The sequence below is a fragment of the Temnothorax longispinosus genome, chromosome 12 (genome assembly GCF_030848805.1).
Source record: "Temnothorax longispinosus isolate EJ_2023e chromosome 12, Tlon_JGU_v1, whole genome shotgun sequence".
In the NCBI taxonomy this organism is placed as follows: domain Eukaryota; kingdom Metazoa; phylum Arthropoda; class Insecta; order Hymenoptera; family Formicidae; genus Temnothorax; species Temnothorax longispinosus.
In genome coordinates, this window is record NC_092369.1 from 12,383,495 (window position 1) to 12,402,638 (window position 19,144).

The following is a 19,144-nucleotide window of genomic DNA, read 5'->3' on the forward strand; positions in this document are numbered from 1 at the left end:
TACATATATTAGTACTTACTTACATAATACAAAATACTTACCATAAAGTAGCTAGGTCGATAATACGAATGTTGACAAACTGCTTTGTATTAACAATGACAAAACTAAATACCTATACTGGTTTTATTATAGCTGCATGCACTGGTGTAATTAGAAGATCATTTTTCCTTCTTAGGTTAAAAAGTTTACTTGAAAAGTTTTAAAGTTTGCAAGTTAATAATAAAAAATTAAATATTTGTTTCTTCGTTATAATAGAGAATGAAATAGATATACAACAAAGTTTGTAAAAAAATTAATAAGATTTTATTTTATATCTATATGACATATAAATATTTTCAAAATAAAGCGGTATTGTATTTTTCAGGTTTCTGCTGTTATAAAATACAGACCATCACATAGTAGCAGGAAATCTTTAATGAATAATTAAATCTTATCGCATAATGGTTAGCAATTGGTTATACGTATAGTGGATATTTATGTATTAAGAATAGAAGATTCTTTGAGTATTCTAAGTACATATAAAGCATTGACTCATGACATAGACAATATTTGATTTTTAAGCAAAAAATTTTTAACATATGTATATATATATTTGCTATATTATACATATAAATTTCTTTATTGTCTTTATTGATGACCGATTAAAAATATTTAGTTATTTTCAACATGTATTAAATTCAATGTTTTATAATAGCTGAAAACGCGATTAATATTATACACGAGTATTTGTATCAATTATTCCTTACTAATTATTTTGACCTAATATACAATTATCTAATAATGGTACTGTTATAAAATGATTTCCAGCAATATTTAGTGGAGGAAATGTAGAACCTTAGAACTGAAAAAATGTTGCAACAAATCCGCTACTACTCATAATATTCAATGTTACTTTGAACACGAATCTTTTTTCCTGCCCCTTTGGTATCCGGTGGATTGACGATAAAATTCTTCAGACAGCATAATATGCGCAGCAATTGTGACTCGCGAAATCTATTGTAAAGAGATTAATAATGTTATCACTTTTCCCATTTGAAATATATCTCCATAATCTAGCGGCATAATCAGGAATGTGAACATGAAATACAGTGAGCGTCATTCCACTCTGCATTATAAATATCGCATTAATGCTGGGGGGCCATATATTTACAAATACATACAAAAACACATAATAGTCTTGTACGATTCAACAGTAGACTATTTGCAATTTCATTCCTCGTGCCCCATTTACCAATTTTCGCGCGTCACTTTGACACTATGATGAATTCGGCCCAAAAATCGCAAGCAACTATGTATGTTGCACTCGCGATTCACCGCAAAGAGAGCCGAATAATTTTCTATCAGTATCGACAATTACGCGGTGTTCCTCTGTAACCAATCGCGAATCGTCGCATGATTGTTGTCAATCCATCGTATGTTGGATTCCGCACGCTCCACCGCTTGCTGTATGGTTCGCGTTGCTGTACCAAGTTCGTCCAGATGTTCCTTTGCAAACTCTACCAGCTAAAAAAGTAACATGAAAAGTAAATATGTTGCAGAATTATCTTTTGAAAGAGTATAACGAGATTTTTGTGGAAATTGATTACATATTTTTATTTATTTATTGAATTTGCCAAGAAGAACTTAACATTTGCGTAATGTTTTCTATTTAAATGTTTTATTTTTAAGTTTGTTTTAAATTATCTCAAAAATATATTCATACTATTACTTCTCAACTTACATCTTTCAATTCGTATCTTGTACTCATTCCTCTTGTTGCTGATTTTACGATGTTATTGACAGTTGATAGCGACGTTCCAAAACTGGAAATAATAAAAGGTTTATGTTATATCAAATTTTCACAGTAAAATATAATTCTACAACAAAGATCCATAGTAATTAAAATTATGATAATAAAAATCTGCGATCTGCTTCCTAACTACACAAGATTAATTAATGTTTCTATAATTAATGATGTTTCCTAAGGAAGTTTTCCATGATAGAAAGCATACGAATATAAGATATACAAACATAAGAATATAAGAATAAAGGATTGACAGCTTACTATTCCCTGAGATGCGCCCATTTATTTCTAAAGTAATCAAACGTGAGTGGTTGTCCAACAATATTGTTGGCGACCGATCCGAAAACTCGGGTGGCATCTTGCTTCCTGATTCCCGAATTTTCCGTAATGGCCCAATCTAAAAATCGATTTAACAGCCATATCTCTCTTGTGCAGGCTAATGCCTGCAAGAGCAGATCCTTCTCCGATCCTACGTTGGTTCCTCGGTATCGTTGCCAAGCAAATTCCCATTCGCTTTGTCCACCCACTCGAATAGCCGTGCAGTAAACCACGCTCTTCAAATTCGGCGAAATTCTAGAACGCAAGTTTTTTTTATCAGTTAAGAAATTACAAGTAAACAATTTTATTAATTATTCATTAAAAGTAACAAAGAATTTAGAACACAGATTAATATGTCTAACGCCGGCAACATGAATCATGCAACCTGATCACTGCGGTCATCCTATTCATCAAAGAACGCAACAGTGTATCAATGAATAATAATCTCATCTTAAATGATATGATATGATATAATATTCCCACTTACGGATTGTTGACGTCTGGGTTAGGAGTGTTACGCCAATTCTTAAATTGTTGCACGGCGTTCGTAACGCAATTCTCATGATCGAAATTGCACGCCCAATTTAAAACGTCAATTCGGGTGAAAACTGTCAGCTGAGGATCTCCTACTTTGTCAATGAAACCGACTTGCTTGTATACATTATCGAGCAGTTTCAATATGTACAACTAAAAAATATTAAAGATTAAAATAATAAAGTATCATGTATTATTATATATTCCATGCTGATATCATTGATATTAAACATTTAATTGTAAGTATAAGTACTTATTGATATTTCTTACAAATATCTATCAGCGGTATTTATACGTACTCTGAATTTGTCGTAACCTTGGGTCTTGATTAACATATCGTTGAGATAATCCATAGCATTGAAAGCTGCTTTCCAAGGCAAATACTCGATTTCGTGGGCCAAGTAAGACGTGACATCAAAAGCTATAGTATAGTCGAGCTTTCCAGCTTTAGCCAAGTTAAGAGCGTCGTCGATCAATTGCGCTCGATTAATCGTCGAGATATCTTTGAAATTTTGCTCATTTAATTGTTTGATTATCATTTGCCAGTTTGCTCTATCATAGTTCACTCTATAGTACCCTGTTACGGAAACACAATTTATATCATTTAACGTTGTATTTAAATTCTCATAACTATATAAAAATATAACAAATAAACACCTTCTAAAACATTTATTCAATATATTTCTATAATAAATCTAGAAAAAGTTTACAGAAACATTAATAAAGATAATCAAAATTATTGAATAATTAATGTTCTCGAAAGAAACTATAGAGATAAATAATAAATTACGCATTATGAAAGTATTTTTTATTTTTATCTCAGAGAAATATAGTTCTTTTTTATGAATATTTTTATCAGAATATAATTACCAGTTTCTTGCACGTTAAAAAGTACCCACTGAGACGGGCTTACATCCAAATCGTTAAGGATGACCGAGCGTTCCGCTTTCATCCATTTCGTAGGTCGAGTGCTATTGAAGTTTAATTGCTTCTCGCTCGTATAAGTGATAGGTACCCACCATAATGGTTCCGACTCAGATGTGATCGTCGTGCCGCTATTACGAAGCAGGAAACGTTCCTACGAAAGACGATGAGTATAAATGCAATTATAAATTACTTAAAGCATAAATAATTCGTTAGTCCATTTATTATTCGCTATAATGTAATATTATATACTTTATATTTTATGTGACGAAATAATATCTGCGTAATAGAAAAAAACTGTATGTGAATCCAGACATGCTGGCTTCTACTTATTGTTATTTAATAAGCGACACACTTTATTCAATTATTATTTAATTTGTGACTGTCGGCATACCTGTGTCAGCGTAATACTATTGTTGTTGTAGTTACGTGAAACAGTAACTACAGGAAAGCCGGTTTGCAGGGTCCAAGTATCCATTATTTCTTTAACGGTTACGCTTGGGTCAAGTACCTTATCTTTGTGAGCTTGTTTGGTCAAAGCGTGCCACAAATCATTTTGCTCCGCACTTTGATAGGCTCTGATGGATATACATAAATACCATCAATTATTTTTGCATTATATAAAAATTTGTTTAAAACATTTCATTTATATTTATAATTACGTAAAAATGTTAAGGTTTATTATTATTAATTTTAAATCGCTTTACATAGAAATAAGTGCAAGTTTAGGATATTAAATAACTTTTACTCACTTTCCATTCAAATAATTAGTTAGACCCTTCTTGAAAACGTCTGTCGTGAGGAAATGGTCCATCATTCTTATTATAGAAGCACCTGAGCAATTTCAATATGGATATAGTACATTAAATTTGTTTAGGATCGTCATAATTTACATAAATCGCGAAGTACCTTTTCCATAAGAAATCTTGTCAAAGATTTCACCGATTTCATCCGGATGGCCGACCTCAATGGATATAGGATGGGAAGATTCCAAAGCGTCTAAACTGAATACATTTTGAAGATCGTGAACGACGAATTGTTCCAGCGCTTTCCACGTCGGTTCCACCTGCATGTTTCAAGAATATTCACATTACAATATAATAGATACATAAAATATATTCAAAACATTTAACATTTTCTAAATCAATTTCCTAAATCGCCGATTTATCAACACAGCTAGGATTATTCCAGACAACACGCATGTCCCAAATCGAAGACATATGACGTCTTAAAAACGTCATTAAGACATCATATATCCCGATTTGGGACATTGTATATTCACTAGGATAATATCAATTTTGACAATACGTGCAATATGTAACTATGTATCAGTTAAACGACTTACCGCATCCATGCCAATATATTCCATATAACTAGCGAAACCCTCATTCAACCAAAGATCCGTCCACCAACTTGGAGTAACCAAGTTTCCAAACCATTGATGCGCAAGCTCATGAGATACCACAACGGCTACCCGCTGCTTGCTACCACTGGTCGATATACCTTCCTGATACAACATTGCTGTCTCTCTAAATCGACAAAATAACAAATTGATTATTTCCATATCTATAAAATTATTAATGTGTGTTTTTAGCTTTACGTAACGTACCGTAAATTATAACAATACCGGTATCAACTACTTCAAAGAATTTTCTGGCATTTTAAGTACCATGTTTTAAATAATACTCTTGTATATAAACGAGGTCTGTCTTTCTAAGCTTAAGTCAAATCAACAAATAGCAAAATAGATAGATTTAATAAAATTGCTTTAATATTTAGATTAATCGCAAATATTGATTAATAGTTCCTATATTATGAAAAACCTACTTGCAAAGAAATCCGTCCCTGTAATTTTATTAAATAATGTTAAAGTAAAAAATAGAATTTACGGGATAACCATTTTAGTGTTAAACAGACATGTTTATACACAACCAACAAAATAGTATAGGAAAACTGCCTAATATCGCACCCCATTTTTAAAAACCAAAATTTTGACTGAAAACTCCTATAAGAATATAACTAAACTGTATCATTTTATTCTAGGATTATCATAATATGATCTTCATGATATGAATGTGTTCAAAGTTTACTTTAACTATCTTTTCTTAAAAAAAAAAAAAAAAAAAAAAAAAGTAGCATTTTTTGACATAAAAAAAATATTCCTAATTTCGCACCCTTATACATATTTTTATAAACACAGTTCTGACTGAAGTAAAACAAAAAATCGTCCAAAACAGCGTTTAACAGCTTCCACTGCTCACTAACAGAATGTAACACATAACAGTCTCAACGTGATATGAAACTTCCGTTTATTTACGATATTACAATATGATTGATAATGTTTTCTTATTTTATGTGATATTGAAGCAAATATAATTATTAATCGTCAATGCGCACATGATATCCTTACCTATATGTTATCAATCCCCAATTTTCCATGGCACCGGCGGAGAAGTCAGGTAACGCGACCATATCCATTTTTGGTAAAGGAAATTTGATTTTGAAATAGTCCTCGTAGTATCTGAGTACTTTCGGTCCAATATTCAAACTATATTGTGATTGATTAATGGCATCGTGGCGCGCCCAAACTCTAAAGTTACCATCTTCTGATTTCCGTACATCAAAGTCGGAAACTATGAAGGCCACCAAATACGTAGACATCGGTACCGAACGCTCATAATGATCCCACACGTATGTGTCTAAACCGGGCCTGATTATAACAAAATAAAAAAGAGAATGCTCCTTAAAACTCCTTAAAACTCTACAACATTTATTTAAATAATTTTTCCTAAAAGTCAATATTTTAAGAGAAATATATCGCACGTTAAATACAATACGTTATAAATTATTTTATATTATTACGTTATTATTATTTTTATCAACTCTTTTTTATTTAAACAGTAGAAACAATATTTTTAAAATGGACTTTGTCAATGCCAAATCGCCACAATGGGATATATATATATTAGCTTTTTTATATTCTTAGTGCAGTGTTTGGATGATTATTATTTTTTAATTACGTCAAATTTTACGTTTCAGATACTTTGCGCTAAACAAAAATCTAAATTGTGAAGAGAGATCCATTCAGTTGAATCACAAAATAAATTTTGTAATCCCGGAAATTACTCCAGAAGATACGAACTAGATATACGAAACGACGCAACGGCGCCAACGTGAAAGTATGACATACAATTTACAATTACTCACACTGGCATCGGTTCCCCTTTTCTGGGCATATTCGAGATAGACGTCATGTTCCTGGGACGTGCTATGTTGATTTGGAATTTGGCTTTCAAAGCCGGTTCGTCGAAACATGGGAAAGCACGGCGCGCATCCGTCGGTTGAAACTGAGTCGTGGCAATCCATCTATAATGCAGAAGCCCGATAGGTACCTTTAGCAAACAGTCGACAGGAGTCCTTGTTTGAATCTGTACGTAAGCCAAGCACGCGACCGCAACAAGACTATTCAAAGGATAATCACGCGCTCTATTCGCCATCAATCAAAACACTTTGCGGTGATAAGCCCGAGTATGAGACAATGCTAGAAGTCAATGGAGTTAACAAAATAAAATTTTATATATATTATATATATAATATATATATATATATATATATATATATTTATATATAATATATATAATAACAACTTCTCTATTTCTTTCTCTTCAGGAAATGAATTTAAATTTGTCTTTCGACGTTTCAAATGTTTTTATGTTACAATACAGAGAGCTACGCTTTTTTGTCTAATTATTAGATGTTCCGTAGGTTAAAGTTTCATGTTTTAGACTTTAGATGGACAATTGAGCAATTGATTGAACAATCAATAAAACAGCTTCATCAGATATCAGAATACACTAAGATTAAATTGTATATTTAATCTTAAAACAAATGAAGCACGAAGGAACAAGTCTGAATTCACACCGGCCACAAAGTTTCGTTGCGACATCGTTTACCTCGTCTGATTGCCGACCGTATATGAGCTCCTGTAGAAACCCTGCAGATAGTCGTTCAGATGGCCAATGAACTTGAGATGCACGACGTATTGCTTGCCTTTCTTCAACGTGTTCGATGTTCTAATCACGTGAAATTGCCTGTCGGTGTCGTTTCTCTGCTCCACGATCTCGATTACCTTAGTCTTGTTGCTCTTAACCGACAACTCCCTGATACTTGTAAAGCCCTCGTCGATCTTCATGTCGACAGCGTGCAACGTAACATTGTTCGTATCTTTTGTCACGTTTACCAAAATTTTGACCTAAACGAATTGAACATATTTCTGTTTTTATAAGGCAGCGTTTATCAAAGGAATTAATAATTTGAATTTTATCAAATGCCATAAAACTTAAATACCGTAATTTTAATTATATGTGAAATTTCTATAATTATCTCATTATAGTGCTCAAAGATATTTCAAAATTGTATATGGAATTCTACAAAACTGAAAATTTTTTAAATATAACCGAATAGAATTCTCTTTAATCCACGAGGTTTAAAGAGAAATCCTACACATTTATATTTTCTTCTCCAAACGCAATTCGAAAAATCATTACGAGCTAGAACAAACAGCTTGTAAGAAAGTAAAAGAATAAAAAACGAAACTTGACAGAGAGTTGAGATCGGGACACACGTGATTTGCCTAAGCCTATAGTCCCCATGAGTCTAACATATGAAAGTGAACGGTTGCATCAATCGCTATATACTCCGTCCAACGAGAGATCATGATTAATCAAACATAAATAACGATAAAGCACAGAGCCGCAACGAGGTGTTCGCGTTAAATTATTTTTATTTTTAATAGATATTGTCCAACACACTATTAAAAATAAAAATAATTTAACGCAAACACCTTGTTGCGGCTCTGTGCCCTATCGTTATTTATGTTTGATCAACCATGATCTGTCGTTGGACGGAGTATAGGCGCGTCTCTCTTCGTGACGGCAGTAATAGCTTACGTATAGAATTAAGAATTAAGTACATAGAAGAACATTACGTTTTCAATTCTCACTAGAAAGTAGATGTTCATAAGGTAGTCAAACCGGTTTGTGTGGCAATAATTTAAAGTAGTGAAGAAAAATATCTTACAATGTCAAAAAAAAAGGACAAAATATTTTGGTGAGTGCTTAAGTACGACAGTCAATCAGCAAACGTAAAATATTAAGTTAATTATAGTTAATTATAGTTATAGTTAAAGTATATTTTTCGAAATAAACGTCTAAATAACGAAATAATAAGTTATAATGAAATAATCTCTCTCTCTATAGGATGAAAATATTACTCTACAAATTCTAAAAAATTATATTTTGATAAGATCTGATAGAACAGCAAAACACGCAACATAATTAATCAGCGCATGCAATTCGTTTAAAATGTGCATACCAAAATTCATTTGTAAACAGAAAACTTTTTATTTATTACAATGTATCATTGTATATTAATTAAAATATATCAATAAATTAATATATCACTATTATTAAAAAATATGTGTTATAAAGCATTATTACCTCGCCATGAAAAGTGAAATTGCCCTCCCATATGAAGGGTGTCAGCCATAATTCGTACAAATCGGGCACGACAGCCTTTGGTAATCTGACATCTAATTTCTTCTTTGTTGGCATTGTCGGGAAACTTCTCCCGGTCTGCAAGAGCGAATCGCCATCAGAGCTCGTGCACGGCTGAACTTGTTTCTCCTCGAGGCAAGGTGCGAAATGGTACACCAATAAACCGGTGACGACCAAACTGATTAGAAAAAATGCGCCCAGAAGGAAGGCGCCGCATCGGGAAATCGTGCAGCCTCTTTTACGTCCGAACGTGGTTGTATGCGCATCCATCATCGCCAGAGCCTCACGAGACTGAGTCATATCATGCGTGAGCCTGACAAGAAAAAAAAACACACATGCGCATTTTTCAGTTTTACCGCTCCTTTAATTTATGCTAATTGTTGCTTAGCATAGTTTATAAATGAATTAACATTATTTTTCTTTAACTAGACTCACGTCATCGATCTATTTGATTCTTATGCTATCTCGCACCTTTTTATTTATAAATATATAATGCATTAGTAATTTTAATATATCTTATAATGCAATTATATCACCATACAATTCTCACTGCAACTTTTTAAAATCTATTTACTTTTGTAATCTTATTTTGCGATGTTATTTTTTTGTTGCGACACTCAAAGTAGAAAGGTCTAATAATCTTTTTTTTTTCGAAATTTAAGGAAAAATTGTCTTTAAAATAGTCAAAGTTTCTATTATTAAAATTCTGTTATTAAAATTGTTAATATTAAAAAGATTGTGAAGTTTCCGCAAAATATAAAATATGTAATGTAAAATTGATGATTAGCCTTTATTTCTTATGTAGAAATTACAAATATAACTGCTATTATATTATAGAAAGTCGCACGCGCTTTACCTGATGTGAATAGTTTGTATGTGTACAGATATAAATATAGAAGTCTGCGAAGGTGATGGTAACAGGAAAATTCAGTCGCTTTAAATCTATATATGAACAGATCTATTATTGCTTACGTCGACAACTAGATATGAAGAGAAAGAAAGAATGATAAAGAAAAAGAAAACATTTAAATGTAGATATTTAGTATCTTTTACAGTAAAATCAGCATGCAAAATAACAAACAAAAGTCGAAAAATTTGCAAAGATAACGATACATCGTATAATTGTTGTTGAAACGATATATATGCCCAGCGATACTTTCTTACCTAACAACACGAAAGAGGATATACTCATTCAACTTTTTAACTTTAACTTTCTTTTTTTACCCATTTCTTTAAAATCTTTAATACATTTTAACTATCTACAAAAGACATTTACATAAAATGTTACTCAAATATTTATTTAACATTTTTCTAATATTAATACAAAAAAATATGTAATTTCTTTATCAAATACAAATATCCGTTTTACATTAAAAAAAAAACATTGCCTATTTGTCACGTATTTATTTAAAAATATATAGAATAAATACAAGGAAAGTAAAATCAGTAATGAAACCATTTAACACTTTAACTGGACGTTTTATACAAGCATATCGTTTGAATAGTTTAAATCATGAAATTATATATTTGACTTCTAATTGAAAAAATTGTCAGTCGAACGCATTAAAATAAATATAATAATTTTATTAAGATTTATATATATATATATTGAGAAAACTTTTTGTCCTGCGTAAACCGGGTGAAGGCAACTGATCATTGAAAGTAATTTCACGTTCCAAACGGTTCGAGTGAGCGTGTCAAGGAAACGCGAATGGCGTGCCTGAATTGATATAAGGTTCTTGCACCGACGATCTCTCGTGAAATAATCTTGCAACAATTACAACACAATCCTACGTACACTGACCGTGACAACAATGTAATTTGAATTACAGATAGTTGTTATGCGAACCAGTCGCATAGATAAAGTGAAATTGGTAAATAATTTTCTTATAAAAACGTTTGATTATACCTTAATATTAAGTATTGTTAATGCTAAAAAAAAACACGTATCTTGTCAGAAAAGAATTGTAATTTATATTTACAGAAATAAAAGATTCACACGTTGATATACTTTATACTATATTTTGATTATATATTAAATGTTAAAAAATACAACAATTAACAATAATGATAAAAAATATTTCTGAATTTATTACGTAAGTATATATTATTATTTCTGTATTCTAATAAATAATGATTTATACAGCATTGTATTAGTTATTTATTGCTTTAGACGTGTACATAAAAGAATATTGTAACATCTCTTAAATCTATATAAAATAATTATGCAACTCAAATACAACACTGCATAAATCATTCGATTATTTAAACAATACATACTAAATAACGTGTCTACTTTCGCCGTAATTACGCAAGATGAACTAAATTCTTATGCGCTCTGCCTTGTATTTAAATGAAGAAACGCTACACTGAACTTAGCAAACACTTAATATCACAAATCAACACACTGTTTAGCCACGCGTTTTCCATTTGCAGGCATTTTCCATTTCACTGATGAATTATTTGTTCCACGTTCCACCTGTGTTTCCGCGTTTGCAAACGCCCGCAAAGCAATCAGCTGTGCCGATTTCACGTCGTAAAAGGAACGTAAAGCACGTTTGAGGAGTCTGCGATGGCATCGCAGTTTCCTTCGACGTACCTATCCGTCGCGTCGGCGAGCATCATGCCGACGCATCGTGTTGCTAATGACGGAGATTTATCTACCGCGTTTATGCTCCTAGGACAGAAAAGATTGCATATTTCCTGGACTTCGAGTCCCATTATTGCCGCGTATTATAAAAGACTCTTACATAAGAGGACGACTCCTTTATTGTTTCTCTGTACGCATCCTCTTGTTACGTTTTACCGATATACTTTTACTCAAGGTTATTCAAGGTTATCTAAGTTATTTTAAAGAATAATACGCATTTATATATTAATATTCAAGAAACATCTGTTCCTGCCATTAAGAAATAGACAGAAATTGGTAATCAATTGGAATAAATCTAATATATTGTTTAATCCCTGCATTCGCTGAACGACATTATGTCTTTTTCTTATAAGATGGAATAAAATACTTTAATGAAAATGAATTGATGAAAATTATGAAAATGACACAATAGATAAATCAATATCAGAAAGCATTAACTTCCCAGACAGGAGAAACATAAAACGTCTTACGTCGATTTTGGACATGCGTGCTTAAGTTTTGACATGAGACAGGATCTTGGATGGTTCAATGATCTACGTATATTTTTCAATAATTACGCTACAGATTTATACACACAATTCCAACGACACCGAGGTTCTATCGCAAGATTGTTATATGTTTGTCAACGTAAACTGGAAAACGAGTCCTAAGTTTTTCGCGTCGTATACGCCGGTAAAACCGATCAATATTGTAGACTTTGTTTTCGCCTGAAACCGAACGCTAAACTCACACGATAGGTATCTCTCGGACTCGTGGTCGAACTCGTGTTTGCTCTTCTATCCCACGACACTTCGTACCATCGAACGCCGATCGGAAAACAGGATCACCATCGGCAACGAAAGCGCTTCGCTCCGCTCCGCTCGATGGTTCGCGCGCAACTGCCAAGGAACAGGGCGCGATACAGCTTCGTCGCTTCCTCTCCTGGTCATCCAGGTTTCTTGATCGTCGCCGCGATCGCTGTATCGGCCACCACGTACGATGTCCTTCCACCTGCCCAGACAGATCACGTGCCGTCTTTCGAATCGCGGGATACCGTACGAGCGGTGTCCAGTTCGTCGCGACGATCGTAACGATCGATATCCAGGAGAAGGCATGTCTCTTTCTCTTTCAAGCATGCATGAACTCCGAATTAACCCGAATTCGCTATGTCCCGGCGAGTTCATTGTACCATTGGCTTCGTCCTCGTGAATCCTGCGATCGAATTCGAAGTCTATCTTTCCTAATACTAATTATATTTCATTAGACACTATTTTATATTTCTTTAAAAAAAAGAGCGTTTTTTATTGTCATTAATTGTCATTAATTTAAAAAAAAAAGAGCGTTTTTTATTGTTATTAATTGTTTAATGTTTATTAATTATTTTATAAATGTCTAAGAAGCTCCATTGGTTCTCACATCATGGCTTATTCTACAGGAATCGTACACGTAATCATTTTTATTTTTTAAATAAAGAAGAAGTAATTTTTACGTTGCAAATACATAAAATTCCTGATTTATTATCTATGCAAAAATTTCTAATAAAAAACGCAACAGAAACAGGATTTACTAATTTTAATGGATGAGTAGAAATTACATACATACATGTTTGTATATGATAGCAATGACCTTCTTGTGCCTCAGAAAATCGTTAAATAAATTACAATATCTTCCACGTATAAGCGTGTGTGCGCGTTTGATGTATTTACGGACGATTATGTTCCAAGAACTACGTACATCGCAGTCCGATATTCCCAAAAGAACTATCATTGTTCTTGATTATTTACATATTTTAACTAAATGAATTTCTATATACTTATAGAATATCAATAATAATTCAGATATGTATCAAAAAGCTTGCTGAACCGTTGAATGCGCACGTATAGAGTGCGCGATGTCAGCAATGATTAATCAATCATCGAAAGAAAGAAGAATGATAAGGCAAAAAATATGTTGTTTACCTTGAAAAAAGTAATCTTATTTCAGTAGTAATTTGAAACTATCCAGTAGCCGTTTACTACAAAGTCACAAAAAGGATTTACGCTGTGTTAACATGATAATTGGTGTACGTGTAATCATTAATTATCAACGCACATAATGTAAAGTGTTAGTGATATAGTTTGTACAAGCTGCCTTCGGAAAAATATTTAATGTAAAATCCAGTTTATTCTACCGCAGTATTTTTAATTAATTAATTTTGAGCATAATATTTCTTTGTAATTTCACATAATTTCACACATTGAGAATTTTATTCCATATTGAAATAATTATATTAAAATGTTATACATAAAAGTATCATTGTTATTTATTTTTATTTTGTCCGGAATCACTATTTACGATTTCATAATTTGTACAATGCAATGCACTCTTAATTGGATTTCAAAAATATATTTTACTTCTAATAAGAACTAATTCCTGATCATTTTATTGAAACTTGCATCCTATCAAACTTGTTATCATTTACTAGAAATTTGAATTTTATCGAGTTTCGAGGTACATATTGAACTTTCTTCATAGTTGTGTAATTTATTTTATTTCTAGTAAGTGTAATTTGTAAATACAGCTGCGCAATCAACGCAGTATTAGCAATAAAAATCATCAGTAACAGAGAAGCTACCGAAATAAGTCCAGGGACATGAACGTTTCTTCAGTTTATGCAAACATTACGTTGTGCGACATCCGACAAATCTTTCATTTATGAACATAAGCGCGATATAAAGTACAAATTCAAGAAATATCCACATTGTGTGACATATCCACACGTGAACTCGCACGTGTTCTCTAACGTAACTTCTCCCAACTTTGAAAAATTCGAAACTTTTATTACACGCAAGCAAAGGAGATTACGAAATTTTATCTACAAATTTGATCAGCAAATCTCTTAATTGTTATTTTATTCAAGTAAACGTTATAAGTACAAGATAAGTACAGGAAAATTATAAGAAAAGTTAAAGATAACAAAACGATGAAAAGAAAACTCGCGGAATTTGAAACGTTAGTATTGAAATAGGCTAATAATATCTATAAAATCATTTTATATGAGAAACCGTAAAGAATCTAAAGATTCATGTTGTAAAATGGATTCCGAGAAAGATGATTTAAATCCAATTATACATTCTATACTTTCAAATAATATAATTAATAACTAAAAGATTTAAATCTTCTGTATCTAATCAACGCAGCAACATCTATTATAGAAAAAACTGCTTCTATTTTACAAAACATTCAGGAAAAACATTTCATAAGAAATACAGCATATCAAAAATTTGCATCTTATTTGCATTTCAGTCGTTTCTCGTAATGAGTGCGTAATTACGTACCATAAATAATAAAAAGAAAGATTTATTTAATCTGCACATATTTACATTGTCAGTAGTAATTCTAAATAATCTGCAGAGTGATCTCCTCCGCAGAAATCGTAGATTCCACTAACATGTGTAAAAACACATAAAGACCGGAGCATCTGTGTAAACGAAGAAGAAGTAGTGTAATTATTTAGTCACAGTGTGTTATAAATCATCCGTTAGAGAAATAGAAATCGTTTTGTCATCAGGCAATTAAGATTAGTCTTATTTAAGCGACGTCGCGAATTACACGTCGCAGAGAAGCGGGAAACGTAGCCCTTTAATCCGTCAATCAAAAATCGATAAGTTAAGATATCGGGATTTCGGCCCAGTAAGTATCTAATAATCCTATACCTAAATTACCAGGAACAGATAATTGAGTTAGGCGAACGGGCGGCGTCCCTAATTGATTAAAGTCATCCGCCAGCGACGTTGGCGACGGCTCGTAACGGCGCGATTTGTCACACACGAGACCCGACACGTTATTGAATCTTGCCATGTACCAACGCGCGCTGACGATATAAGTGCGAAAGTGAATTAACCCAGAACTCCACTTTCACAATCGTGCCGTACCTCCGGACGCAGAGCTGCGAACTTGGGTCAAGATGCGTCTCACACGCATCAAATGCAACGAACACAGAATCTAGCTTCACGTATTTACGTTTATCTTATTTAGCAAAATTGGTTTAACGAATCTCTTTTACGCACGCCCACTTCATCGAAAGATAACTAGCTTGATTCTCAATTTTGCAGCATACTTATCTTCATTAGTTAGTCGAATGGTCAAATATATTCTATTGCAATTGGCGCTTTTACATGCAAGTTATCCTATTGCAATAAACGTATTCTATTCATTCGTCTCTAACAGGTATAGCAAAATCATTATTATTACGAGGGGTATATCGCGCTTAAAATCATGAAAGAAAGACACGCGAGTCGCCTGGTATTGGCCGCTGTGCACAATATCATTTTTCATTCGCGTCGTTTTGGTGACGTTCCTTATCGCGGCGCCGCGTAAATCGAGGCGAGCGAGCTTCGCCATTCCATTAGAGCGGCAAAGACTCTTATCAGCCTGGCGTGTTTCGACGATCGAATTCCCGAGAGGTTGGCACATCAAATTTCTTTTTCCTCGCGAAACTCTCGAGATCCGAATATACGGGTGAATCGAAAATCCCGAAGCACGAAGGTAATTCTACACCGTGAACGGGACGAAGACACGGTCCATCTGCCGTCGTGACGCAGGCTTGGGTTACTCTTCATTGTGGTGTGCCCTTACGGAACGAGACACCGACCGTATCCACCATTGTAATCGAGCGTGCCGCAACGTATTATGCGAAACCTGTGTATAGACCCTCCTTCAGCGAGCTCGAAATTTTCTTAAGGTTTCTTCCGCCCGGATGCGCTTCCTTCGCATTTCCTTCGCGGCCTTACGTAATACAGGATATTCGGTAATGAATATACCGATATTCGAAAGTTACAATAATTTTCTTCTCTAAAGATGGGTGGTTTTTGATAGAAATAAATTTTGACGAGATGATGCTGCGCGTCAGACATACACTGTTGGAAAATTTTTGTACTTTTGTGAAAAAATCTGCTGGTTAAAGTTTTCGTGTAAAATAATCAGCACATACATGTGTAGATTTAAGATTTAACATACGTCTGCTATTATATATGTTAATTGAACTTAACAAACATAAAATGTAAAATTATTAAAATAATGTAAAAACTATGTTAAAGTAACACAATTTGAACGTATTTATTGAATGTGTTAAAATTTACAGAAAAAGTGTGTTGATTTTACTCTATAACAGAAGTGGGGATAATTCAACATAAGATTCAACATAAAAGTTATGTTAATTGTACACACAATGAATTTAAAATTACAATCAAAATTACATTTCTTTTCTGTTGAAATATTAACATAGTATCGGTGTTACCATTTAACAATCCATATTATGTTAAATTAACACACAAATTTGAACAAACCGTGATTTGGGACGTGTGATTTATGTTATATTTAACACAAATTTTCCAACTGTGTATAAAAACAAAATCTTACTGTTTATTTGTAAAGACTAATCTTAGTCTCCGCTTTAATGGAATATTGATTTGAGGCACAGTTATATAGATTTTATAATGCAAAAAAAGTACGAAAAATTAGAAAAAACTTGGTCAAAATTATTTCTATCTCTAACGGAGTATGTCTTCTAGAAGACAGTACCATGTCCGAAATCCGGGCATAAGACGTCTTAAGGGGACTAGACTAGGCACTAGGCAGTGTCAGATTTGTCGAAAATGAAGCTTTTTGGGGAATTTATTACAAAGAAATGAATTAAAACCAAAACTTGTCCTTTAACACAATGTTTACTAGGATCATAAACTATAACAAAAAAATTTTTTAGTTAAAAATATGCATTAAAAATTTTAAAAGCGTTTTCCTCCCGTTGCTTTTCTTCTCGTTTTACATAAATAAACGAAAAAAAAGTTGTTTGATATTTCTTCTCGAGAACTTGAATTTGCACAGACTTTTTAGAGGTTCAGTCAAATTATACATATATTTTAAACATGCTCAATTTTTTTTCAAGTCGATTTGAGCCTCTGTATTTGAGTTATTGCTGCAAAACGGAAACACTTTTTAAAAAATCCTCTTCGATCAACCTCTTCTATTTTCAACTAAAAAAATTGTTTTGTTATAGTTTATGATTCTAATAAACATTGTGTTAAAAAACAAGTCTTAGTTTCAATTTATTTCTTTGCTTTGTAATAAATTTTCCCCCAAAAAAGCTTCATTTTCAACAAATCTGACTGCCTAGCCCCCTTAAAAATGTTTTATGTCCCGATTTTGGATGCGTACTGTGTAGGCTTATTCGCCAAATGTGTTTATTACCGAATATCCTGCCTCTTTTTAATGCTTTGTACGTCACATTTTATCCACTAAAGCATGACTACGATAACTATACGTCACCATCCGTCCTAAACTCAAGAGCCACTAATTGCAATTTAACATTACTGAGCCTGAAAACGAAACAGGAAATACAGATCCATTTTTCTATAAGGCACAAAAATTATCATGGTGTGTATGACATTTCGATATTTCGTGACGAAATCATAAAACTGATATGAGGTCAGTTATTTATCGCAATGACAGATCACTTTATACTGAACTACTATACTCGTTTAGATAAACGCGCGTCGAACTGACAACTCAAGGAGGAGTAACGAGATGTTTTCTTCTGAACAACTCGCTATGCACATTACAAATACGTGCGTTCTTGTATTCAATATGTACAATAATAAATTAGATTAAATAATAATTGATTCTTGTGTATATTATTATGTGAAAACGATATCACGCATCGTCCGAGTATTATTCGTTAAAACGTGTCGAGTTCAACGTCGCGGATGAAGCTGATGATTTTTACGTATCAATGCGCTACCGTATCATGGTGCGGTTTAAACGAGATTCTCTTGCGAATTGCGATACCGTAGTTTAATGGATAACCACCGCAGATCATGTCGCCGAAATCCGTTTAAAATATACATATACGTGAATGAATTAATGTAGACATTCGCGTTTGAAGAAATCGCGAAATCTAATAAAAAATGATGATCCAGAGTAAACATCCAACCGTCGGCGCCGAACACGTAATATACGCATACTTGCCCATTGACTGAATGCATCACCCGGTGCATTCACCCTATATCTATTCTGCCATTATCCACTTGGATCCCGCCGCCTACCCCCGCGGTCCTACACTTCCGCCCGTCGTGTATACTCGTAAAATAAATCGTATAATCGGATAACGAGAGCTGCCTCTTCGCAGCTTAGGCGAATAACTCGCGATAACTCGATCTCGGCGCGAGTCGTCTTGCCCGAGCCAACGTACCTACACATATATCGACTACCTATATCAATAACGCGTCGGAATTGCGCCGTCTGTTGCGATGCAATCATCTCGATATTCATGGACGAAACGTTCATGCTGTGCAACGATGCTGCGAATTGTATAATAACTACTGTATTCAAGAAAGAGGAAACAAAAGATTACAATTTGCTCGG

At 33.2% G+C, this 19,144-nt stretch overlaps 1 protein-coding gene across 2 annotated transcripts in view; it reads right to left on the reverse strand.

The window, feature by feature from the left end:
• Positions 1 to 280: 280 nt before the first annotated feature.
• Superdeath (Suppressor of ER stress-induced death) overlaps positions 281 to 19,144 on the reverse strand; it is a 42,969-nt gene continuing 24,105 nt past the window's right edge. The window contains exons 1-15 of one of the 2 annotated variants that reach the window (XM_071794580.1): positions 12,495 to 12,656; positions 9,058 to 9,427; positions 7,513 to 7,811; positions 6,767 to 6,925; positions 5,970 to 6,269; positions 4,905 to 5,088; positions 4,469 to 4,625; positions 4,312 to 4,393; positions 3,954 to 4,137; positions 3,506 to 3,713; positions 2,935 to 3,212; positions 2,589 to 2,788; positions 2,045 to 2,356; positions 1,721 to 1,802; positions 281 to 1,503 (exon numbers count right to left, since the gene is read on the reverse strand). In XM_071794580.1, coding sequence (XP_071650681.1) covers positions 1,354 to 1,503; positions 1,721 to 1,802; positions 2,045 to 2,356; positions 2,589 to 2,788; positions 2,935 to 3,212; positions 3,506 to 3,713; positions 3,954 to 4,137; positions 4,312 to 4,393; positions 4,469 to 4,625; positions 4,905 to 5,088; positions 5,970 to 6,269; positions 6,767 to 6,925; positions 7,513 to 7,811; positions 9,058 to 9,414 — 2,952 coding nt within the window. In that variant the 5' untranslated portion in view covers positions 9,415 to 9,427; positions 12,495 to 12,656 and the 3' untranslated portion in view covers positions 281 to 1,353. Of the gene's footprint in view, positions 1,504 to 1,720; positions 1,803 to 2,044; positions 2,357 to 2,588; positions 2,789 to 2,934; positions 3,213 to 3,505; positions 3,714 to 3,953; positions 4,138 to 4,311; positions 4,394 to 4,468; positions 4,626 to 4,904; positions 5,089 to 5,969; positions 6,270 to 6,766; positions 6,926 to 7,512; positions 7,812 to 9,057; positions 9,428 to 12,494; positions 12,657 to 19,144 lie in introns of those variants that run through there. The other variant, XM_071794579.1, reaches the window with a different exon arrangement.